Source organism: Petaurus breviceps, unplaced genomic scaffold, assembly GCF_028583685.1.
Source record: "Petaurus breviceps papuanus isolate PSGF00001 unplaced genomic scaffold, PetGlider_PUasm1.0 227, whole genome shotgun sequence".
NCBI lineage: Eukaryota > Metazoa > Chordata > Mammalia > Diprotodontia > Petauridae > Petaurus > Petaurus breviceps.
The window spans coordinates 12,682,724-12,709,593 of NW_027185896.1; the positions used below are offsets into that span (position 1 = coordinate 12,682,724).

General features: G+C 37.3%; 1 protein-coding gene across 19 annotated transcripts in view; it reads left to right on the top strand.

Moving 5' to 3' along the window:
- Positions 1 to 26,870, top strand: part of NKTR (natural killer cell triggering receptor) — a 60,539-nt gene that overhangs the window by 24,921 nt on the left and 8,748 nt on the right. For all 19 annotated transcript variants that reach the window (XM_069095810.1, XM_069095814.1, XM_069095813.1 and 16 more), the window contains 7 exons: positions 6,446 to 6,475; positions 7,149 to 7,294; positions 8,581 to 8,806; positions 9,382 to 9,534; positions 12,845 to 12,932; positions 20,516 to 20,661; positions 22,354 to 25,260. In XM_069095810.1, coding sequence (XP_068951911.1) covers positions 6,446 to 6,475; positions 7,149 to 7,294; positions 8,581 to 8,806; positions 9,382 to 9,534; positions 12,845 to 12,932; positions 20,516 to 20,661; positions 22,354 to 25,260 — 3,696 coding nt within the window. The remainder of the gene's footprint in view (positions 1 to 6,445; positions 6,476 to 7,148; positions 7,295 to 8,580; positions 8,807 to 9,381; positions 9,535 to 12,844; positions 12,933 to 20,515; positions 20,662 to 22,353; positions 25,261 to 26,870) is intronic.

Genomic DNA, 26,870 nt, shown 5'->3' on the forward strand with positions numbered 1-26,870 from the left:
GTGACATTATGAACAAATGCCTGTCTCTGTGTAAGATGTTCTACTAGTGGAAGCTGAAGGTTTCCAGGTAGATTCTTAGGTTTTGTGTGCTTTTGTTATTTTCTTCCCTTTTATCCCAATACACATTAAATATTAGTTAGAAATTCATGGAAGATTTCTCCCCCTGAAATTAGGTTCCTTAAAGTAACTGTAGTTATTTAATCCTATTAGTTTGTAAAAAAAATTTTACTGAGAAAGCTACAATAAGGGACTAATAAAATACTATTACATGAGGAAATACAGATTCTTAACATAGCGTTATAAAGAGGCTTAATGTAAGTGGTGTTACTAATGTATTAATATTAACATTAATGTTCAGAATTCTAAGTGAAAACTTGGGAAATTTTTAGATTTCAAGGCATGTGCTGTAGTTCGGTGATTTGGGATTGTTAAATTGGATAGGGATGTTGATTCTCTTCAGTTTGCCCTTTTTAGGGAAAAATCTAAATGAAACCACAATATAGGAATCATAAAATTTTAGATTGTTTGTGCTAGAATTGATCTTAGAAGTTATCTATCAGACCCCTTCATTTTATAGAGGAAGACATTCAAGGAACTAAAAATAACTGGCGAAAAACAAGTCATTTATGGGAAATACACACTGGAATATATTGATAGTCGAGAGTCTGTATGCAAAAAACTAGACTTTTATTGTTCATTCACCAAGCCAGTGGATTTATTTTAATTAAATGTGAGGACTTTATGGGAGTACAGAAAAATGAAAGGGATGCTAGCGGGAAAACTGCTTATATAAGTTAATCATGTCTGTAGTTATTAGTGTTCATAATCTTTTGGTACCCTTCAATTTGGCTCCCAGATTTTCATTATCTTTTTGTAAAATGGGCTGTTCATCAGTAGCTCAGTGAGAAGGTTTGTGTTTATGTGGATAATTTTATACAAGTTAATTGATTCAGTATGTTTTTTAAGTTTTTCATCTCATGGGAGTCTGTGCAGTCTAGGGCAAAAACCAGGAGATACAGAGTTTCTCTCTCTCTCTCTCTCTCTCTCTCTCTCTCTCTCTCTCTCTCTCTCTCTCTCTCTGTCTCTGTCTCTGTCTCTCTCTCATGCAGGACAGTTTTTTAAACATTTATTAAATTTAAGAATTCAGTTTTTATTATTTCCATAGGCTCTTCATAATACTTAAAATTTGCAAAGTTGCAAAGGGACCTTGGACATTATATAAATGAAGATTATTAGTTTCTGAGACCTTAGTATGTTGCAACTTTTTTTTTTTGCCTTAACTTATAGGAACTGTAGAAAGCAGTTTTTACTCAGGTGTTAAAATATTTTTATAAGTTTGTTATAGGACATTAATATAAGGTAATATATGGAAAGTTGATTTTTAGTGTAAGTGGGAATTATTTAAATCTTAAGAAAAACATTTGGCATTTGTCTTTTAAAAAATCCATAAGTAACATGATTATGAAAACGTTCTAGAACACGTTCTAGATAATTTTAAAATTGAATTTTACTTGCTTGTTTTCTGTGGCTGAGTATTATTGTTAGGTAGTCTGTGGGTTTAGGTGATCAGATAGAGGATGAGGCACCTCTATTTTGTTGTAGCTCTTTACCAGTCTCTAGTGATACTTGTAATATCAAAACTTTTGAGAATTGGATAAAAGTACTTTTTCCTGCAATTCGTGAAAAGAGAAGACTAAAGTTTTTAAATAGTGCATAAAATTCTGGTGTTTATTACTTGCAACACCTTTTAATGGCGGTGTTTATTTCCATAAACAGAAGTTAATGACCCATTTACTTGTTTAGTTGTAATCCCAGTTGACCACAGTTTTAATGTTGCTTAATGTTTCTGTGGCCTCATGTTAGCAGTGTTTTTTTAGTGGCTTATTGGAAGAACTTTGGTCCTGATGGAATTTGGTATGCATTATTTTAAAACTAGAAGCAAGTTAGAGAAGGCTCTTCTACATTTGGGGCCAAAAAACCCCCCAAAACTCCACCATTTTTTGTACCCAGTAATATTAGATGATTCTTACAAGTGTCTGTAACTGATCTTTTGTATAAACATTATTGTCTTAAAACTTTGGGACCTCTGAAATAATTTTATGCTAACTTAGGGGAAATAGAATAATGGAAAATCTAGCACTTTAAATAAAGGTAAGTTTAGAGTGGCTTTTAAATTGTTTCCTTTAATTGTTACTTTTTTTTTTTTTTTTGAGAAACCTAAAATGACAAAATCTTGAATTCCTGGCAAGTATAGATTTTTCATTGTTCAGCAGACTTTTGCAGTTTCCATATAAAAACATGTCCATTTATTTTGAGAGTTCTAATGTGCTTTGTTGGCAGGAACTAATTTATGTATAAATGCCTTTGTAAGTAAATTAGAAACAGTTTATTAAATGGTTCAAGATCAGTGTGTGCCAAGTCCCCTGCCAGAGTTTTTCCACTGTTATAATTTTTGAAGTAATTCTTTCAAAATAAGACAGCTTGTTTGTTCACACGAACATGTAGAAATAGCTCTGTTTAGCTTTTCAGTACTATTAAATTGGTCAGCTGGCTGGTGTATAAGTGTAGCTTGTTTCCCCACTGACCAAAAGAAGTATTTTGTGTTACATACTTTCCAAGGGATTTGAAAATTCTTTCCACCTTTGTTGGACCACTTAATTTTCATGCTGATAGAAGCCAGAAATAGATAGAACAAGAAAATTAAATTGAGGTGGCAGAGGTTCCCCCCATTCTGGAATGTTTCTCATCTATCTTCACTCTTTTAGTCCAATGAGAGTAGATGGCCTTGAGCTCCAGATGGGCTTTGATTGGTTTGTTTCCAGGATTAAACAACTGCACAGTCCTGTCTATTTGTGGTGACATTCATTCTTTCGTTGATTCCTGGTCATGGGCCAATGTGATGTGGGACTTCAAAATTGCTGAGCTTTGTAAGCATTGAATATTGCTTATTCACCAGATGAAGTGCATTAGTAAAAATTCCTTTTCAATCTGAATATTTCCTTTGAACAATCTAACCCAAATTTTCCATTGAAATTTTGGCTTTAGACTGCTAGCATGGTAGTAAACTGCTCTCTGGCTTTTGGATTTTATTTTATTTTATTTTTTTTAGCTTTGTATTGACAATATTGTACCCTTATTTTTAAGAAAGATACCAATTGTCTCAGCCAATTTCTGGGATTGGGAAAAGGAGTGTTTATAGAGTTTCATAAATAGGGTTTGTTGATACTGTTATCTTTGCAGTATTAAGACTCTGAGCAGACTCCCACTTCAATTAGTGCTTCAGAAAAAGTTAATCTAGCTTTTACAGATAGCTTGTGTGAAAGAAAATTTAGAGCCCTCCATTTTAAAAGCTTTCTTGCTTTGCATAAACTTGAAAATAATTAATTTCAAATTTGTATTGATATTAAAACATAGATTCAGTCTTGTCTTAAAATGTATTACAATTTATTTCTTGCCATTTTTGTGTAAAATTTACAGAAACAGTGTTACACCGTGCGCTCCAAAGGTAATGTCTCATTACTCTAAGGCTCTCTCCTTTCTTTCTCTGTCTTTACCTTTATCTTTTTGATCATATTGTTATGTGCATTGAATCCTGTGTTAGTATGTTGAGTCCTTTCAATAGTAATAAAAAAAATCCTCTTGCTTGATCAGAAAATGAACTTTGGCCACAGTACATTTCAATCATTAGCTGATTAATCTAATAAAAAGAAAAGTTGGATTTCAGTGGCTCGTTTCCACTAAGCTCCTATGAATGAAAAAGATATGACTGTAATGAGTTTATTAAATCACTTTAGTGCAGATATCATTTACATAAGACCAGTAACCCATGTCTGATGAACTTGAGAAATTGGGAATGATATGTATAGAGGTGTTTTGATCTTTGGTAAATGCTTTTTATAATTGTTATTCTGTATACATATATGTACTTAGAATAGATGAGTTCCTTAATCAGTTTTGACTTCTTAAATTATTGATTTTTTAAGCTGTGATTTTGAAACATGAATGTAATCAGTTGGATAAAAGTTCTTTGCCCATTTTAGCTTTGAACATATCACCTGATTTTTTTGTTTTAGCCGATTTGGCTTGTCTCCTCAGCCACTCATCCAGATTTTGTGCTGAAGCCCAAAGAGGAAATGCAGAAAATGTTGACCGGGCATTAAAAAGCTGTTTCACATCAGTTTTCTTAACTGTTGCTAGTTAGACTGTGCATATAAATTTTAATACATTTCAATATTCTTGTTATTTAATAATTTAACCTCTTTAAATACAGATTTGCATTTTCAGTGTTCTGAAGTGCAAATGCAATTTAAATTTATCTTCTTTGTTTAAGCTTGGAAGGACAGCTAATGGGAATTCTTTGAAAGAAATTGTTGCTTTTGCTTTCAAAATAATGTTTTCCTCACCATGATAATAGCTCACATTTCTGTAGCATTTTAAGTTTTATCCTGTAAGGTAGGTAGTACATAGCTGGTTAGTGCAGGTATCTCATTTGCTTTCACCTTCTGTCTCAATTGAATTAGAGTTAAAACTTGATTGTGTTGTCACAACCATTCCATATTAAATTTGGGGCATAAAAATTTGCTAGAATACTGGTGTGAGTCAGAAAGCTGTATTTCAGCATTTCCTCCAAAAACTATATTTTGAACCTATTTGCCATTATGTTTTAGGGTTGAGTGATAAAGAAAAGAGTTGTTTAACTTACTTTGACAATTACTTTTACAATTATTTGTCCAATATGAGATGATTTATGAAAATTATGATAGGGGAGTTGGAGGAGAGAGCTGTATCTTAGCCACATCATCATGAGAGTTCCCATGATAATAGTTTCTATATCTATTGTCCCTTCCCCTTACATAGTGGTCCCTAACATTCACCTAGTGTTTTTAGATTCTCTTAAGTGTTCTAACATCTATCTCATGATATAACATAGTTTTCCCTAGAAATTTATTTTTCCCATTTTGAGTACATTTTGGTGACTTGTAATAATAGAAATATTCTTATGCTCAAAAGTGCTTATTGTCCAAAGCAGTATCTTGATGCTAGTTGCTGATCTTAGCATTTTATTGTGAATTACTAGTTCTCTGCATCTCTGCTTGCCTGTATTTTAAATTTATTTTTTAACCACACTGGCTTGAGTTTCTAGTTCCCAGAGTTCCAAGCATAATTTAAGACTTGTGGTTTTGGAATGCAAAAACAGGTTCTTCTTGATCTTTTTTTTTAACTTTGAGAATTTTTCCTTAGCTGTTATTTTAATTTTATTTGACCAAATAGCATCTGGATGGTTGAATTTATTTGACTATGAGCATGATCATGACGATTATTTTTTTTAATTGTGGGTCTAGTGGAGAAGACAGCGTTTAGCATAATGACTTTTGTTGCTGCTGTTGAAGTCATGGGTTTTTCTTCCTTTGGTTTACAAACCTTAGAATTTCTTTGAAAAGTGAATAAGAAAATTCACTTGGGATAAGCTAAAAATATTCCAGCTTTTGTGCAGCATGGAATCTCTTCCCAAATAATTGTTTCTCCTCATAAACTGAAGGCTCATGAGGTGATTCTCAGTCTGTTTATCTCCTGTTGTTTGGCTGAATCTTGTTTCAGCATCTCTTATATAATGTGTACAACAGGGTAAATAGCTTATGTTTAAATTGTCATGACCGTAATGACGTACTTAACTAGCATGAGCCTGAAACACTTGCTCCAGCAGAAGCAGGGACTGTTACATTTTTTTTCCTGTGGTCCAGAATAGCGTGTCTTAATGGACCATGTGCTGTCTAGGTGTGATTTGTTAACTCCCTGACAGCTTCCCCCGCAGTATTTTCACAAGATACTGAATTCTGCAGAGAATTTCACCTTTGCTGCTAATAATATGAATACCAAGCAAGGAAGAGAGTTGAACAATTCTTTGAAAAGTGCTGTCAAAATCTCCCCGAGGTGGCTTAGGATGGATGGATTCACTGATCATTTTTTTTTTTTTAAACCACAGACTTGGTATGGAAAAATAGTCTACATAGTGGAAGAATTACTTAAATTTATTGAAGAAATTTGATAGTGCTTTTAACCCCTTATAGGGCAAATGCTAAACTGCTTTATTCTTTTTAATTATCCTCATTGTCTTAAGTAGTTTTTCACATGTGTTTGTGGATATGAGTCTAAATCAGATGTTTATTATACATGTATTTTTTTCCTAAAAAATGTTTCTTTGATAATTTGATTCAATAATTCAGTATAATGTTAAATCTCAAGTTTTGAATTCATCAGTAAAATGGATGCTGTAACAATTTTAAGGGTTTTTTTTTTTTGTCAAATGAATAATTGATTTTTTTTTCCTTTTCTCTTTACCTTCACCTCTTTTGTTTTCTACACCATTCGCTTTAAATCATCCCACACTCTTCATCTGAATGCCTGGGTTTTGCCATCTTCTCCATGTTGATGTTTACTTAAACAGAACCACAAAGCCTGCACCACACCTGGATGGGTAAGAGTTGTCCATTTTCATTGGCGTTATAATGGTAGGGTAGGTGAATGAGGTCCTTTGAATCCTGAACTTATTAAAATAGCAGTGGGGCTAGTCCCCATTTGTACATGGAGTTGATGGTCCTCTTCTTTGGTCTCCATAGAATCATAGAATGTTAGAACTAGAAATGTCATGTCGTCAGTGCAGAGAGAGAGAGAGAGTGTGTGTGTGTGTGTGTGTGTGTGGACTGATACTCTATCCACTGTGCGACTTAGCTGCCCCAGGACATTGATTTTTAAAGATGGGAAAACGATGGCCCAGAGAATTTTAAGTGACTTGGCCAAGGTCACTCAGCTATTAGTAAATTGCAGAGCTGGGATTTGAACTTGTGTCTCTTGACTCCCTGTTCAGGGGTTTTTCTACCACTGCACATTGGCCCTCCTCATTGGTTACATTAGGGAATATTGTGCTTTGCAAAATTTAAAGCACTTCACAGTTATTATGACATTTGCCTTTGATTATGAACATATATCCAAAATACTAATTTAGAATATTAGTACAGACTAAATTTCTATTCTGTTTGCCAGTTGAATAAAATACTAGATTCTTATTTTAATTATTTTTTTTTTGCAAGACTTTTTAAAGTTATCATTATTATCTAGCTAGTGCTTTTTTGAACTTTGTATTGTTACAGCGTACATGTTGTCTTTGGATTGGTTATTTCTGGTTTTGAAGTAATTGAACAAATTGAAAATCTGAAAACTGATGCAGCAAGCCGACCTTATGCGGATGTACGGGTTATTGACTGTGGAGTACTTGTTACAAAATCAGCAAAAGATAGTAAGAGATTTTCTACCACTTTTCAACCCCTTTACACTCCCCTAAAATAAGTAGCTTAAATAAATATTAATGTTTTCTATTGATCTTGGGGGGGGGTATAATAATGGTAGAATAAAGAACAATGAGCTATTTTTGTAATGAAAACACCGTTTTTGAGATTTGTTTTGGCTTTGCTAAGCTTTAAATTCTTAATAGCCAGAAGGATTCAGTGAAACATGTTTCTAGCAGTCAGAAAAATTGAATCAAAGTTTACTTTAAGATAAAATTATACCCAGGGTATTCTAAAAGTTTTAGTTCATTTTTAAGCTGTGAGATCTTGAAAGTGTAATAAGTCTTTTGGAACACCTGCAATTTAGTGTCCTTTTGATATGAGGGAAAGTCAAACCAAATCTGTAAGCAAAAAAGCATGTTCCGCCTAAATCTTGCCAACAACAGGTTCCAGATTCCAGATTCCTTTGGGCCTTAGTGTTTCGATATCAGTGAAGGGTCTGTAAGAAATTGTCTCTTCTAGTATAAGATTTCCTCTAAAATATTAAATATGAAATTATGTATCAAAATTTGGACAGTAATTTTTAAGTATAGAAATATGTTCAGTCTCTTTCATTTTGTGCCGGTATTTTCTAAACTCTCACTCCCTTTTTTTCTTTCTCTATTCCCCCACATATATGTAATATATGTATGTATATCACACATACCCTTCATGCCACAATTATAGGGGACTTCAAGCCCCAAAGTTTGGGAAACACTGAGGTAGGAAATTATTAGTCTTTGATCAGGTGAATATCAGGCACCTTGTCTGGATTCTGTTTTCTCATTGAGGTGGTAATTCTACTTTGGAATAATAGGTTTTTTCCCCTCTTCATAAGCAAACTGTGAATTGTATGGATTCACTTTTATTGCAGAAACTTAGGTTTGGTTTGGGCACTGTATGCACTGTGTATGAACTCTTGCATTTGGGAAGTGGCAGGTTGGATAAAGCATGATAAGCCCTTTATTTTCCCCATTTCTAGTTTTCATCCTTTTATTCCCTTTTTTTATAATCAAGGATGAGAAATATCTAAAAACCAGCTAACAGATAAACTGCTTTATTCCTAAATCTATATTTGGGGATTGGAAAAACTGGGCAAGGGAGTAAATAGCTTTGTTTTTTTAGTTTGCTCGGTTGTATAAGATCTTATTGTTGTGTCTAGTTTTACATATTTCCCTCTAATTATACAGTTTTGCAATCATTTTTTTTCATCAGTAGGCATTATAACTGTCTACATTTTGTTAATGTCCCTTAAAAGCTTTGGAGAAAAAACGGAGGCTATCGACTCATTCAGAAGACTCAGATTCTTCCTCCAATTCATCCTCCTCTTCAGAATCATCTTCTGACAGTGAAGCTGAAAATGAGAGAAGTAGAAGAAGAAAACACAAGAGGAGACTCAAAGTAAAACGTTCTAAAAAGAGTCGAAAGGAGGAGAGTAATAAGCAAGAAGAGCAGAGGACTAAACAGTCATCAAGCCAGAGAGGGTAGGTGACAACACAGCATAGGCTTATTGAGAAAAGTGATGGGCAGGGACATGAAAAGCCAGGAATCTGAAAGTATTATACAGATAAGCAGTGTGGCATTTTTGTTATTAAACTATCTGCAAAATCACACAGGCGCATTTTCTATTAAGGTGCATGAATTTGAAGATAGAAAATTTCTTCAGACCCCTGGGGGGATAATACATATTATGTGTGTGTGTGTGTGTGTATGTGTATATGTGTATGGGGAGAGAGTGAGGGTGAGCACTTTTTATTTCCATTTACATGGTTTTTTTTTGTTTTGTTTTTAATTTGGGTTGACTTGGTTTTTTTAGGCAAGGAAAAAATGTATTAAATTTGGCACTTGGAGGATAAATGACTTGGCTATCTTCTGTAAAAGAGCTTTTCTGAAATTTGATGACTTGTGGTTACTTCTATAATTAATATTATACAATTGACCTTTCTTAAATTTGCCATCATTTTAACATTTGACACTTTCATATGACTTTTTCTATATTTCTTATGAAATATAATTTTCAGCATTTTAATTGGAGATGGTTTCATTTGCTTTATTTAAGTCACTCTGAGAGGAGTGATACAAGTGAAAAAAGAGTGGATTTAAATACCAAAAGGGAAAAGCCAGTAGTTCGTCCAGAAGAGATCCCTCCAGTACCTGAAAATCGATTCTTATTAAGAAGAGATATGCCAATCGTCACTGTGGAACCTGAACCGTAAGCAGAGTGGTTTTTAATCTTGCCTTTTTCTGGTGTGGGGATCCTTTCAGCTCATGTTTAATTTGTTCCACTCCTTCCTAGAGGGTGAGAGTTTAAGATCTTTAAGAAGAGGCTATAGATGTATCTTACTCCATCACAATCATTTTATGTCTGTAGGAATGTTCCTTAATCACTTGTTTGAAAAGAATCATCTCAGAAGGGACAAGGAAGATTAATGACTAAAAAGCTTTAATCATATTTGAATTTGGAATCAAATTTAATACTTGCAAATAACTTGGAATTTTAATAATGTAAAAAAAGAATCATGACTTGGAAAGTAATTGGTGCCACAGATTTCCGTTCTCTTGCCAATCAGTGACAGTTTCCCTCTGTTGTAAAAACAAAAATGTTTATATCATTCTGTAATTGATGTTGCAGTGGCCAATTCAGTTCTCTGAGGGGCCTGTCTGCCTTCACTTAGACATTCATATTTATATATATATATATTTTGGGGGGGGGCTTTTTGTAGGGGGAAGGCAGGGCAGTTGGGGTTAAGTAACTTGCCCAAAGTCACACGGCTAGTAAGTGTGAAGTGGCTGAGGCTGGATTCGAACCCAGGTCCTCCTGACTCTGGGGTCAGTGCTCTGTTCACTGTGCCACCTAGCCACCCCTACATTTATATTTCTTAAGGCATTCATTTCTAGCTGTACAATGTCTGTTGCATCTGTCCCTTCCTTTTAGATTCCACAGCAACCACCCTAGTTCAGGACCTCATCTTTTCTTTCCTGGACTCTTATAAGAGAATTATTAGACTATTAGACTAGCCTCTTAATTGGTCTTCCTGGTTCTTGTTTATCCCTTTAATATACACTTATCTCCTTCCCACAGCCACCTGTGTAATCTTTTTATTGTACTACTTTAATTAAGTTCTCCTTCTCAGAAACCTATAGTAATTTCCTGTTGCTTTACCAAAGAAAGCATAAACCCTGATCCTGCATCAGAGCCATCCACAGTGTGACTGATCAATTTTTTCAGCCTTATCCCTTCATAAAAGATTTATTAAGTACTTTACCATATTCCCAGCACTGGAGATACAACTTAAAAAAGTGAGATGGCCTCCGCTTCCTTTAAGTTGCTTACATTATATGAGGGGATTAAACAAGAATCAGTAAGGGACCTTTGGGCTGGGCAGGGATAGGGTTTGTGAGCAGAGCCTTAGGGCAGTGTAGATTATCATGTCTTTTTCTGTAGTAGTAATAATAACTGATTTCATTCTTGTTCTCTGAACAAAGGGTGGGAAGTGAGATTTGGGCTGGGTTGGTAGACTTTTGACAGAAGGGCAGACAGCAAGATAGCCATGCTAGTTAGATCCTGGTGGGAAAAAGCATGATCTGGAGTGAGCTAGATCCAGAAGAACGAGGTGAGTAAAGGCTCAAGTCCCCTCTAATCTAGGGTAGCTCTGACCCAGACAGGATTAGCTTCTGTCTTTGTGTATGTGGGGGTATTGGGTGACAGGGGGTGGGGGGCACCCAGTGCACACATTTAGGCTTAGGGAGTCTATAGAGAGCCAACTCCAGAAGGTTGCTATGACTGTTAGCTGGGATAAAGTGTGCTGTAGGATAGGTTCAATAGAGAGGCCTTGAGGTGGATTGCTTTCATCCTCAATTCAGGGTAGCTCATGTTATCTTTCATCATGCACTGTGTTTTCCAGTCAAACTGGTTTACTTGTCTCTATCATTCTTATCTTGCTTTCTCTCACTACTTCTGTCCCCAGTCACAGGTGAAAGTAATGTTTTCTTAAGCAGATTTCTCATGACACATTGGCTAGACCTTTCCTTTGTAGTTTTCTGACCTTCATTTATGTCATAGTTATTTGTGTCCAAGTTTCTCTGCCCTTCTTCCCTTGCCAGTTAGTTTATAAGGTCCTTAAGGAAGAAATTAAGTATTTGTTAAGTGCCTAAAAGCCCTCTGCTTCAGCCTGTTTGTGTCTTATCCATAATGATACTCTTCTGTCTAGCAAGTACTAATGCATAGTTTGTGCTTAATAAATGCTTGTTTAATTAAATTGAATTGGGATTAGAATATCTTGAATCTCATCTAACAATCATAGAGCAAACTTGAATGAGAATATTCACCATCACAAAGTCCATGCTACATTTTATTCTTTATTATTCATTATTAGGTCCATTAATTTAAAATGAAAAATTTGTAAAATAAGGCAACAGATATAGGTGCTGCAAATATAGTCTGACAGCAGCGAAAATAGCAGTTGACAAGAAGGAATGGGATAGAAGAACTAGAAGAGACATTTAACTACTAAGTAGCTGCTCTAATTTAGGGCTGATTAGCATAGAGGCAGATTTGGATAAGTAAAATTTAGATAATAACCTTGTTACTTAGATAAGTAAAATAAATATTTTTATCACTGTTTTTCAATGAAGAAACTGAGACTTAATAATGGATATAGAGATATAGGGGTCTTTAGGATACATAGTTTAATTTTACGGATGAGAAAATGAGGCCCAGAGAAATTAAGTGGCTTCTCTAATGTCACAAAGATAATGGAGCTGGCATTTGAACCTGAGTCTTTTGACTCCAAATCTAGTGCTTTCCATTGTACCTTGCTGCTTCTACCAGCAGCCTCAGAGAAGTAAAAGGATGTTGCTCAAGTAAATGGCAAAGCCAAGATTTTAACCAAGGTCTTTCAGATTCTGAGCGAAGGCCAAAGATCTTTGTAATATAGCAAGATTACTATTTCATTATTTTTAAAGGCATCAGAGTATTATATACAAAACAGTCCAATAACAGATGTTCATTGTAATGAGTCTGAATTAGGAAGAGATGGCATTGGAGTATACTTTAAGAAGACAGGGAAATGTGTAATGCACTTTTTTTTTTTAAAGCAATTGGGATTAAGTAACTTGCTCAAGGTTACATGGCCAGTTTGTGTGTGTGTGTGTGTGTGTGTGTGTGTGCGTGCGTGCGCGTGTGTGTGTGTGTGTGTGTGTGTGCGTGCGCATGCGTGCGTGCGCGCATGAAGTATCTGAGGCTGGAACCGATCCCAGGTCTCCCAACTCTGGGGCCTGTGCTCTTACTCACTGTGCCACCTGGCCGTTCCTGTGTAATGCACTTTTAAAAGATTTCCATCAAAAATAGTTTAAATAATTCTGAACTTCAGGGAGATAAGATGCCATTATTTAGCAAATTCCAGAGTTGCTGGTTATAATGTGTTACAGGTACTTCCATGTTCCTAAAGTAGAATATTCAAGAAAAAAGAGTCTTAGTTTTCATTTCTTCATTTTTGTCACTTTTTTCTCCTTTGCCCTAGGAAACTTCCTGATGTTGCACCCATTTTAAGTGATCAGAAACCATCTGTATCAAAATCAGGACGGAAAATTAAAGGACGGGGCACAATAGTATGTATTTTCTGACTTGTCTTTTTACAAGTTACTTGTATAGATGATGTGAGATCTATTTTAGTTCTATAACTTCAAGAAGTATTTATTAAATGCCCATTATTTTCAGAGCACTAGGCTAAATAAACCAAGAGAATTCAGATATTAAAATGGTTCTATGATCTAATCAATATGGATATTTCCTCTAGATGCAGATCATAATAGGCATTTGCCTGCTTAAGTGTGTCTTATCCTGGTTCTATAAGTTTGTCACTCTGGGTTCACTCAACATGTTAAGAGTCTTCATTTCTTTTGTCATCACTAGAAAACCAGTAGAATTCACACATTATTCATCATTCAACACATTATCAGCTCTTTTCTTTTTTTAATTCTATGTTCCTTTGATAATATTTTTTATTCTAACTATCTTTGGTAATTCCTGGTTTGCCTTGTGTGGCATCCTATTCACATACATCATGGGCCTCTCCTTTACCCATTGCCCTCTGAGTAATAACCACTTTCAGTTCTTTGGAGACACTGCTATTCTGTGTCCAGAACCCTGCAATCCTGGTAAAATTTAGTATTAAAATTTGGATTCGGGGAGAAGCTGAAGATACTAAAATGAGTTGGTGGCTTCTCAAAAGCAATCCAGCTTGCTCTCTTCTTTCAGTTCAGTATTGGTACCGATTCATTGTGCCTTTGTGGTATCATTCTAATGTGTGAATCTAGATAGAGATAGACATAGATATACACACACTGATGGATGAACTCTGTAATTAATCCATTTAATTGTCCCTCATAGTCTGGTTAATAGCTATCCATCCATTTAGTTTTTCCTTTTTGAGCAGTTAGGCCATGCTCTCTTAAATGACTGTGAATCTATCTCATCCTGGAGCTTTTACAGTGTTCAAGGCTTGATGCAGTTTGCATAGTGTTATTCAAAAACGGGAGTATCTGGAGTACCTCAACATCTACAAGCAATCCCTTTTGGACTTGGACCAGATATCCTCTATGACAATAAGAGACATCTTTGGCAATGATCCATATCTTGGTTTTATACCTTGCCTGCTATTAATGATCAAAAAAATTATTGAACAAAGTTATCTTCTATTATTATATTAAGGATCCTGTATAATTTTGATGTGCCCAAGAAACCTTGTGATGCTTTCATGTGTCATTTGTTCTACTGAATCAAAGAATTTTTTGGTAGTCAGTGAACAAGTATAGTGACAACTTGTTCATTTGGTTAATTGTGTGATAGTAAAGATGTGTTCTCCTGTGGAATTTTCCTTTCTGATGGCTCATCATGGGTGACCTCAGTGTGGATATGGATTATGTTCATAAAAATGTTAATGAAAAAGAAGACATGTTAGATTGAGTGTTAATTATCTTAGTCATTTGTTTATAGTAATGGAGCCCAAATTTGTTTTTTTTTTTTTATCTTATCCTTCTTTGTCCTCTGGGGCCAAGCTGGATGAGTCATGTGATAGCCTTAGGAGGTATATAAGAACTGCCCTGTAGAAGAACTAGGATTTGTGGTTTAGTTGTTTTCAGTCATGTCCAACTCTTTTTGGACTCATTTGGGGTTTTTGTGGCAGAGATACTGGAGTGACTTGCTGTTTCCTTTTCCAACTCATTTTATAGGTGAGGAAACTGAGGCAAACAGGGCTAAGTGACTTGCCCAGGCTCACATAGCTAGTAAATGTCTGAGGCCAAATTTGAACTCAGGAAGATGAGTCTTCCTGACTCCAGGCCCAGAACTCTTATCTACTGTACTACCTAGTTGCTTTTTGGCCTCAGAGAATAGAAGTATGAAGAATGGGAAGACAAAAAAAGGGGTTGATTTCCCTCTTGAGATAATGAAAAACATCATAACAATTACAGTGATTGAATGGTCTAAGAAGTAGTGGAGTCCTTCTCACTTAAGGCCTTAGAGTAAAGTCTGGATGACCACTTGTTAGGAGATTGTAGAGGAGGTTGTTATTCAGGTATTGGTTCAACTAAACATATGGTACTTGGAGGTCCCTTCTAACTCTGAAATTTTGTTATTCCCTGAAACCCTTCCTTTTAAGTCAGTGAAAGTTCCTTCACGCTTTGCAAAGGCATGGTTTGTACCTCTTATATACTTATGTATTAAGCTTATATATGTGTCAGACCTCCCAATACATTGTGGGAACTTGGACAGAGGGACAGTGTCTTATTTAATCCCTTTTTAAAAAAAAAAATTTTCCCCAGGGCAGAATTGAGTAGGATTATTACTTCTCTTCTGGATATTATACCTCTTTTAAGGCAGCCTAATAAGATCCCATTGGCATTTTTGGTGACTATCACAGTATTAATTCATATTGAGCTTTCAAGCTGCTAAAAGCAGTCTTTTTCAGATTAATTCTGTTTAGTCATTCCTCCTTTGTCTTTTTTTAATGTGCTAGACTTTACTTTTTATTTTTTACCTTAGAACATAGATTTTGTTGGAAAGAACTCTCTACTTGACGAAAACTTCTGGAAAATCTGGAAAGCGTTCTGGAAGAGATTAAGTTTAAATCTTTTTTTTTTTTTATACACACACACACACACACACAGACATATATATATTTGAATATTTGATTTTAAAACTTTCAATTCCAGATTCATTCCCTTCCCCCCCGCCACCCATCCCTACTGGGGAGACAAGCAGTTCAGTATAGGTTGTACATGTGCGGCTAATGCAAAACAATAACGTAGTAGATGTATTGTAAAAGACTGACTATATTTCCCTCCCTCCTATCCCACCTCCCACTTGTTCTATTCTCTACTTTGATCCTGTCCCTTTTCAAAAGTGGGTGCTTCCAACTTCCCTCCCCCTCAACCTGCCCTCCCTTCCATCATCCCCCCTCACATCCCCTTCCCCCCTATTCTCCTGGAGGGTGAGATCCCCTATTTAGTGTGTATTTCCCTCCCTCCTCAGGCCAGATTCAATAGGAATAAGGTTGACCTATTCCCTTTTGCCTTCCTATTCTTCCCCTCCATTGTAACCATTTCCCCTTGCCTCTTCTGTATGAGATAGTTTGCCCCACTCTATGTCTCCCCATCTCCTCTTATTATATTCCTCTCACCTCTTAATTTCGCCTTTTAAGTATCATCCCTTCCTGTTAAATTGGTCCTGTGCCCTCTATCTATGTATATCTGTAAAAGTATATACACAGGGGGCGGCCAGGTAGCACAGCAAGTAAGAGCACTGGCTCCAGTGTTGAGAAGACCTGGAGATCGAATCCCGGGCTCAGACACTCAGCACCACACCCAGAAATAACTGGCCGTGTAACCTTGAGCAAGTTACTTAACCCCGATTGCTAAAAAAGAAAAAAGTATATACACACATTCACATATGTATTCATGTGCCCGCATACCCTCATATAAAGACATACACACACACACACACACACACACACACACACATATCTAATCCCTTCAACTACTGAGAAAAGTTTCATAAGTTACAATTATTGTTTTTCCATGTAGGAATGTTAATAGTTCAACTTTGGCCAGGTGGCTCAGCGAGCAAGAGCACCGGCTCCAGTGCCGGGACGACCCAGATCAAATCCAGGCCCAGACACTCAGCACCACACCCAGAAACAACAACTGGCCATGCAACCCTGAGCAAGTCACCCAACCCCGAGTGCTTCAAAAAAAAAATAGTTCAACTTTGATAGGTTCCTTATGATTTCTTTTCCCTGTTTACCTTCTCATGCTTCTCTTGCTTCTTGTATCTAAATGTCAAATTTTCTATTCAACTCTGGTTTTTTCAGCAAGAATGCTTGAAAGTCCTCTATTCCACTGAATGACCATATTTTCCCCTGAAACATGATACTCAGTTTGGCTGGGTAGGTGACTCTTGGTTTTAATCCCAGCTCCTGTGCCCTCCGGAATATTACATTCCAGGCCCTTCGATCCCTCAGTGTAGAAGCTGCCAGATCCTGGGTTATCCTGATTGTGTTTCCACAATATTCAAATTGTTTCTTCCTGGCTGCTTATAATATTCTCTCTTTAATCTGGGAATTCTGGAACCTGGCTATAATATTCCTAGGAGTTTTCTTTTTGGGATCTTTTTCAGGAGGTGATCGGTGGATTCTTTCAACCTCTATTTTGCCCTCTCATTCTAAAACATCAGGGCAGTTTTCTTTGAGAACTTCCTGGAGGATGCTTTCTAGGTTCTTACTTTGGTCATGGCTTTGAGGTAGTCCAATAATTTTTAAATTATCTCTCCTGGATCTATTTTCCAGGTCAGTGGTTTTTCCCATGAGATATTTCACATTGCCTTCTATTCTTTCATTTGTTTGGATCTGTTTGACAGCATCTTGGTTTCTCATAAAGTCATTAGCTTCCATTTGCTCCAATCTAATTCTGAAGCAATGATTCTCCTCAGTGAGCTTTTGAGATTCTTTTTCCATCTGGCAAATTTGACTTTTTAAGGCATTCTTCTCCTCATTGCCTTTTTGAGCCTCCTTTGCCATTTGAGTCAGTCTGTTTTTTAAGGTATTATTTTCTTCAGTCAGGCTGTTGACTCTCATTTCATAATTTTCTTGCATTGTTCTCATTTCTCTTCCCAATTTTTCCTCCACTTCTCTTATCTGCTTCTTAAGGTCCTCTATGGCCTGCAACCAGCTTGTATTTTCCTTTGAAGCTTTTGGTGCAGGAGTACTGACTTCACTGGTTTCCTCCTGTTCCATGCTTTGCTCCTTCTTATCCCCAAAATAAGGAGTGTAATGTTGGAATCTTCTGTCTGCTTTGTTTCCTCTGCCTGCTCATTTTGCCATTCAATGATTTGACTTTTGGGCTTTTTGCCACAGTAGGACTCTGCCACCAGACAGGGGAGTTTTCGTCCCAAACGCTGGGGTTTTCTCAGCTGCCGGAGGTATTAGATGGGTGCCCTCTCTGAGGTCTCCACACGCTCTGGCAAGCTGGACACACACCCCAGGACCTCCACCCTAGACTGCAATCCAGATCCAAGCAGGTTAAAGCAAGAGTGATTACCTCTCAGACTGGTGCTTGGTCCCCCTACACTCTGCAGGCCAGGAGCTGAAGCCGCCACGTGGCAGGCTGTGCTGGCGTCTCAGTGGTTTCTCGCCACGGGGGGTAAAAGCCACGCACTCCCACTTGCTGGTCCCAAAGTCCAGACTACACTGGCCTCTCACCTTGTCCTTTGCATCTATGTATTGATAAATCTGGAAACGGCCACAGCTGCTGCTGATCTGGAGTCCCTCTGGCTGGCGGCTGGTCAGGCCCGCCCTGGGGCTAAAGCCTCGGCGTGGGGCTGGGTTTGGCTCCCAAAGCGCTGTGCTCTATTCCTGCCGGCCTGCCAGGCTGTCCTCAGCAGGAGGTTAGCTTCACTGTGTCATTATGTGGGTTCTGCAGCTCCAAAGTTTGTTTAGAGTCCCCTTTTTACATGGATTGGGGAGGGTGGAAGCTGGAGTCGTGGGAAGGTCTTGCTTCTACTCTGCCATCTTGGCTCCGCCCCCTTCTATACTCTAGACTTTACTTTTATCCCAGTTAAATGCCTTTTTTTTTTTTCCTTTTTGGAGGGCAGTTGGGGTTAAGTAACTTGCCCAAGGTTACACGGCTAGTTTTTTTGTGTGTGGGTGTTATGTGTCTGAGGCTGAACCGAACTCAGGTCCTCCTGACTCTGGGGCCAGCGCTTTACTCACTGTATCACCTAGCCGCCCCTAAATGTAATCTTACTACATTCATCCAAATGTTTGAGCACGTAAGAGTTTAAGGCTAGTCTTGGAGTCAAGAGGGCCTAGGTCCAGCTACTGCTGCTGCTTTTTTTAAAAATTTTTTTATTTTGGGGGGGTTTTTTTGGAGGGCAATTGGGGTTAAGTGACTTGCCCAGGGTCACACAGCTAGTTTTTGTGTTAAGTGTCTGAGGCCGGATCTGAACCCAGGTCCTCCTGACTCCAGGGCCGGTGCTCTATTCACTGTGCCACCTTGCCGCCCCCGAAACCAGCCACTGCTTCTGATACTTACTAAATAACCATGTACAAGTCATCTAACCTCTCTGAGACTCAATTCTCTGATCTATACAGTAGGGATCATAGTACTTTTAGTAAACCTATCTCAGTGTGGGTACTTAAATTAGATAAAATAGACATACATTGCTTTGCAAACTTTAAAGCACTACATCAAGGTGAGAGTTTTTGTTATATAATTTTAGATTATATAACCCTAGTTGTTAGACTTTATCTAAACTCTTTGAAATTTGCTCTCCTACCTTTTAGGATGCATGGCATACTATGCCTGACTTTATTTTCTATCACAAATTATTTAAAAAAAAATTTTTTTTTCCTTTTTGGAGGGGGGAAGGCAGGGCAATTGGGGTTAATTCACTTGCCCAAGGTCACATGGCTAGTAAGTGTTAAGTGTCTGAGGTCTGATTTGAACTCAGGTCCTCCTGATTCCAGGGCTGGTGCTTTATTTACTTCATCATCTATCAGCCCTTTCTATTACAAATTCTAAGAAAGAGTCATCACTTCCCCAACAGATTCCTGTCATTTCTACTTTAGCAGTTCCTCCTTGTTGGTCAGAATCAGAATCTGGTCCAGAATAGCGACAGTGCTCATCCTTTCTTCCAACTTTTGAATCATTGAAATTATCATTATGGCAAACCAGGAAATGATTAGCTTCTCTGCTTTTGACATAGAGCATATTAGCACATGTCCAGATAACTGAAGTCCTCCATTACTAATCTGTCTTCTAGGTGTCAGGTTTATGATCTGTTTCTTGTATTACTCTCACTATTTCCTTCCCTTGTCTATGGTATATTTCTATCACTTCATTGCCTCTGTTTCTCTTTCCATTGAATTTCACCCAGATGTTCTCAGTTGTGTCTGTTTTCCTCTGGTTTTTAGATTCACCCAAATATATCTTTTTTTTTTTTAAAGCAATTGGGGTTAAGTAACTTGCTCAAGGTTACACGGCTAGTTATTTCTGGGTGTGGTGCTAAGTATCTGAGCCCAGATTCAATTCCAGGTCATCCCGACTCTGGAGCCAGTGCTCTTACTCGCTATACTACCTTGCCGCCCCAAATATATCTTTTTAATATATAATATCATTCTACCACCTTTCCTCCTTCTAGAATCATATTTGAATTATGGATCCCATTGCACCAATCAGTGATATGCATGAGGTCAAATTTGCTTTCTTGCATTAGGCTTGTAGTTTGTCTTGTCTGTCACTACATTTTGTACATAAACACATTTTATTCTTGGTACCATTTTCTGGATTTTTTTTCTTGTGAATTATTGGATATCTGCTATTTTACCTACATTATAGCTACTTCCTACAATCAGCTATTTTCTTTTTACTCTTCCTTTCAGTTTAAGACTCCATATAGAGGGGTCTTTTTGTTTGTTTGTTTTACCATCCCTTGTTAGGGGACTTAAGTATTAAGTACACTTACTTCTTCTATGAAAGAGGTACTATTTGACCTGAATTGGAATGTGTTGAAGTTTCAGGGATAGGGAACAGTAGGACTGTATCCATTAATGTCTTGTACCAGATTCTACTTAAAAGCTAACAGTATTGTAGGGAGGAGTTTATTTAGGCTTTAAATTTTATCTTTATTCTTAAAGCGATATCATACACCACCTCGATCAAGGTCTTGTTCCGAGTCAGATGATGATGAAAGCAGTGAAACGCCTCCTCACTGGAAGGAAGAAATGCAGAGGTTAAGAGCTTACAGACCACCCAGCGGAGAAAAATGGAGTAAAGGAGATAAGTAAGGGCTTTTATTTTTAGTAGGGTAATCTCAGTACTTGTATGAATGACTTTGGTGTTTGGTATATGCTAGGTGCTAGGAGGAATGAAAGAAAATCAAAATATATAGACTTTTTACTAAGTTTTAGTAACTACGGTAAATTTGTTTTTGGAAGAATTATACAAAAGGTTGTTCCCTAGGCTTCCCAAGAGCTGTCAAATTTAGTAGTAAATGAGGTAGTGCGGTACAGTGGAAAGAGTTCTGGACTAGTAGTTGAGACATCAAGGGGCTTGAGTTCCAACCCTACCTCTGACTTTGGGTAAGTCACTTTTTCTATCCGAGTTTCACTTTTTTCCTCTGGGAAATGAGAGAGTTGGACTAGAAAATCTCTGAAATCACTTCCAGCTCTGTTAATCTGTGGATCAGATTCCTTGCTATAGTATAGTTTAGAAGGAGGGACTTTAGAGGTCCCTACCCTCTGCACTGAAAATGCTTTGTATTTCTGAAGTCAGGAAGAACCTGAGTTTAAATTGACCTAGATGCTTACAGGCAGTGTGATTCTGAGCAATTCATTTAACCTCTGTCTGCCTTGGTTTCCTTATCTATAAAATGGGGGTAATAATAGTACCTACCTACAAGGGTGGTTGTGAGGATAAATGATAAAATATTTGTAAAACATTTTGCAAACCTTAAAGCACTACATAAATTCTGTTTGTGTGTGTGTGTGTGTGTGTGTGTGTGTGTGTGTGATATATGTGTGTATATTGATGTTGTTTTCTCCCAGTAGGATATAAGCTTGTTGGGTCAAGGACTGTTTGACTGAGGTGTTACCAGGGGTTGAATAGGCACTCACTCAGTAAATGCTTGAATTAAATAAGTATCTAGTTCAGCCCTCTCATTTTGCAGGTGAGGAGAGTAGAGACCAAAGAAGGTGATTAACTTGCCCAGGGTGACATAGGTAATAAGTTGCAGAGCCAGGATTTGATTGCATGTCCTCAAAATTCAAATCCAACTCTCACTACACCACACACAGCAGTATATCCTTATTTAAAAGCATAGTCTTCTACTCCTTACCCTTGGTCTATTTAAGGAATGAAACCTTTTCTAGAATAGCTAGTCAATATATGCACTCCTGAAATTCTCTGTGGTAAAATCTCATCTTTGCCTGTATTGGCATCTGCTAGTTGTATCTAAGATAATGCTGAGGCAAGTATATTTGTGGAATTATCCCAGGCATTAAGTAAAGCCCTGCTTTGGAGGGATGACATGAATTGATTCTATACATAGGATCACAGAATTTAGAGCTCTAAAAGATTTGTGAGATTTTCTAGTCCAGGTCTCTCATTTTTTATATAAGGAAATAGGCCCAGAGAAGTGAACTGATTTGCTCAGTCACATAGGTAAAAGTTAGTAGAGCCAGGATTCAAATGCAAGACTTTTGAGGTCACATTCTAGAGCTCTTTTCAGTACACTGTGTTGTCTTATTGGCATTACTTCTGTGGAAAGCCTTAAGTTCTTTTCATTACTTTATTTTCTCCACGGCACTAGAGAATCTGTGTAGTTCTTTGATTAATCTGTTGCAAGGGTTTTTTATGGTGCAATGTGTGGATTTGTTTGTGAGTAGTTTTTTGGTGCTGGCGATCTAGAATTTTTTTTTGAAGAAACATAAAAAATCTAGTTAATAATATGCTGACTCTGTGTCTTTGTTCATAGGTTAAGTGACCCATGTTCAAGCCGGTGGGATGAAAGAAGCTTGTCTCAAAGATCAAGATCATGGTCATATAATGGCTATTATTCTGACCTTAGTACAGTAAGACATTCTGACAGCCATCACAAAAAACACAGAAAAGAGAAAAAAGTAAAACATAAAAAGAAAGCTAAAAAGCAGAAACACTGTAAGAGACACAAACCAACCAAGAAAAAGAAAATTTCTCAACTTTCAAATGTTGAATCTTCTAGATCTTCAATCCGGCAAATGAAATCTTCTTGTGATCGAGAAAGGAGATCTCATTCGTCATCATCTTCTCAGCACTCATCCAAGAGGGGCTGGTCTAAGTCTGACAAGGATGAGCAAAGCTCTTCAACCCAGTATAGCAGAGATTCTCATTCATACTACAGATCAAAATCCCAATCCCGTTCATATTCCAAAGGAAGCTCTAGGTCAAGGACAGCATCAAAATCCTCATCACTTTCTCAAAGTAGGTCAAAGTCCAGATCCAATTCCAAGTCCAGGTGTCAGAGGACAGCATCTAAATCCCCAAGAAGTACAGCCTCTCGAGTAAATGAAAATAAACCAGTCAAAACAGAACCCATCAGAGCAGCAGTGCCACCAAATGACAAGGTTGTTGTGCAGCCAATAGTAGCTGAAAGTATTCCTGTAATACCTTTAAGTGATAGTCCTCCACCTTCACGATGGAAACCTGGGCAGAAGCCTTGGAAGCCCTCTTATGAACGAATTCAAGAAATGAAGGCTAAGACAACCCATTTACTTCCTCCCCCAAACACGTACAGTTTAACAAATGTAAAAGAGCCCAGTATTTCATCCTCTTATCGTAAGAGGGAAAAGAGTTCAGATAGTGATTGGAGTGGTTATTCCAAATATCATAGTGATAGAAGTTCAGAGAGCTCACCGAGATCAAGAAGCAGATCTTCCAGAAGTAGGTCTTATTCAAGATCATACACAAGATCAAGGAGTCCAGCTAGCTCACATTCAAGGTCTCAATCTCTATCAACTCCTAGATCCCATTCACGAGGCAAATACAGCGATAGATCCAGATATAGTAGGTCATCTTCATATTCTGTTAGCAGTGATGATGGAAGACGAACGAAAAGAAAATCTAGAGCCAGTGAGAAGAGTATTAACAGTTCCAAGAAAAAACAGGTCTGTAGCTCTGAAAGAACACTTAACAATAAGTATGCCAAAGGTGGAGATGAGCCTTCACGCAAGAGGAAAGGTAGTGAAAGCAAGTCATCTTTAGACTATTCTTCAGATAGCGAACAGTCATTTGTGAAAGTTACACAGCCAAACCTAGAAAGAGAGAAACATGGCCAAGGAGAATGCATCAATAGTAAGAAACAGGAAAAAAGTGCATCAAATAACAGAGATGAAGAAAAATCAAAGTCTGAATGGGATAGTGATCATTCCAAAAGGAAGATGTTGAAGGAGAGTTTCTCTGACCATCTTCTCAATGGAGAAAAATCAAAAAGGAAGAATTATGCTGGCAGCAGATGGGACTCCGAGTCCAATTCAGAGCGAGAAGTAAACAAAAATAAGGAAGATTCTAGGCCAGTTTCTGATAAAGAGGAAGGAGAGGCTACATCAGAATCTGATGTGGAGTTTGTGGAGACCTTCATCAAGGGCAAACCCACACCAAAATCTTCAGAAAGTATCCTTATTTCAGATAATGAGAGTGCTTGGAAGCCAAGCAGACAGCATCTGTCATCTTCCATTTCAGAGAGCTCCCACTCCAATTCTGAAAATCCTCGAGGAAAGTCAAAGAAACACAAACACAGGTCAGAGAAGAATGTTAAAAAAGAACACACTAAAAAGGTGAAGGAGAAATCCAAAGGGAAAAAAGAGAAAAAGCACAAGGTTCAGAAACGAAAGGAAACGTTTCATTGGCAGCCTCCACTGGAATTTGGTGAAGAAGAGGAGGAAGAGATTAATGAAAACCAAGTTACCAAGGATATAAAGGGGAAAAAACAAGATTCTGAAAACAGTGAAATTATTAAAGATAAGAATGTGAAAACTGAGAAACTCTGTGGTGACAGCAGCCATTCAGGCAAACATAGTGTAATTAATACTTCAGCAGATTCTAATACACTCTCTAAAGACAGTGGTAAAGCCAATGCTTCTGCCAGCATTTTAAATGCAGAAAAAAGTGTATCCACTTCCCAAAAAAATAATCAGCATGTTGATGAAACCATTCAGAGTGGAACAGAAGATGTGGTACAGACAGATGATAATATGGAGATTTGTACTCCAGAACGAAGCTCACCTGTAAAGTTAGACACTTCCCCTCCAAGCAATCTGAGTTTTGGTACTCCAGATATAAATACTGCTCTAAACCAAGATTTGCAGAATGAAAGTCTAGAAACTGTGGTCATTAATCAAGAAAGCAATGTAACTGAGAGCAAGACTATGGTTGAAGCAGGAAAGCAAGATGGTAATACTCTTGAATTTGCTAGTACTGTTGAAAATGCTGTTAAGTCAGATGTGAGTGAAAGAAACCAGAATAACATAATTGATAATAAATGGAAGCCTTTACAAGGTGTGGGTAATCTATCAGCAACTACAACTTCCAGTGCTATGGAAATTAAGACTTTACCTTCTGTACCTGACACAAAACCACAAGGCCTTCGAATAGAAATCAAAAGCAAAAACAAAGTTCGTCCTGGTTCTCTCTTTGATGAAGTGAGAAAAACTGCACGACTAAACAGGAGACCAAGAAATCAAGAGAGCTCTAGTGATGAGCAGACTCCCAGTCGAGATGACAACAGCCAGTCCAGGAGTCCAAGTAGGTCTCGAAGTAAATCTGAAACCAAATCAAGACACAGAACAAGGTCTGTCTCATACAGTCACTCAAGAAGTCGATCTCGAAGTTCTACATATTCTTATCGGTAAGCAATTTTCTGGGTAGGTCTTCCTCTCATGTTTCTCTTCCTTCCCCCCCCCCAAAATTTTTTTCCCCACTGTTTGATAAAATGTCAGAACTGGAAGACACCTAAACAAAAAAATGTTAGGTTTAGAAAGGGACCTCATGATCACCTAGTCCAACCTAGTAAATTAGGAAACTTTCTTCCATAGAAGTTGTGACTTGCCTAATAATGTATAGATTTATTTAGAAGGAAGAAATTAAATTATCTTTAAGATAGTCTTCAGTTAAACTGTCAGTTGACAAAGTTGTGTACATTTTCAAGATGTAATAGCAATAATAAGGCACAAGAAATTTTCCATAAATGTCTAGCTTTGGGTTCCGCATAGTCTATATGGTGAAAAGAATGAAACTAAAAATATTTAAGTCTAGGGAAGAGCACTAGAATGGAAGTTTGCTGCCTGACTCCTTTTCTGGTTTCTTATAAAAAATTTCCCTTCTCTTCATTTATACCTTATGTCTTATTACTCATCCTTTTCTGCTATATTTCAGTACTTAGATGAATCTAGTATCTCATCAGTGCAGTTGCTTCCTTTAGCTATGCATCTTTTGTTTTATTTTTTCAATTAATGAGCATTTAGTTTCTTTCCTCTTCTCCTCCCAGCCCCTTGGGGGAAAAAAAATAGAAACAGAACCCTTATAAGAAATTGCATAGTTAAGCAAAATAAATTCCCACATTGGCTGTGTAAACATGTATGTCTCATTCTGCATCTTGAGTCCATCTCTTCTCATTTAGGAAGTAGGCAGTATTCACCATCATGGGTTTTCTCCAGCAATTCACATTATAACTCCTCTACTTATCTTGGACCTCTCTGGCCATGTCCTCTTATAAATCTTTCACAGGAAATCTTCCTGTAGGTCTTTTTATCATGCTATAGAAATTAGTGCAGCACTCAGCCTATTTTGAAGACCCACCACCACTTTTTCCAATCATACATTTGGTTGATATCTATAATACTACTCCTACTCAATTATTCATCATTAGTACATCCCAATTTAATCAGAGATACCATATGTCTCCATTGCTTGTCAGATTACTTTCAGTTTTAATCATAAGATTGTGGTGTAGCATGATTTTCAGCATTATAATATCAGAAGATATTTGTGTTTAAAAGATGGCCTTTTGGGCATCTAGGCCCTGGAGTGAGGAGGACTTGAGTTCAAATCTGGCCTCAGACACTTAACACTTACTAGCCATGTGACCTTGGGCAAGTCACTTAACCCCAATTAACCCCCCCCCTCCAAAAAAAAAAGATGGCCTTTTTTGTTGGGCAGGAGGTTAGGATTATTGAACATCCTGTGCCATTTCTCAACTGTAATCTAATCATAGGATTATGATTATGAAGAAGGAATAGTCCTTCTTTCTCTTTGATTCCTGACCCAGCTTATTTGTTCCACCTGCAGGGTCTTGTCATAAAGTGGACTCATGGATTAGCTCAGTGGGCTATCTGTCCATTTAGCTGCATGATATACCATGGATAATAAGTATTCTTTATTCCCTTGATATTTTTCTTCACGGGTGTATATCATTTAGGAGACTATAACATGCCAAGACTAAATGGGGCGGCCAGGTAG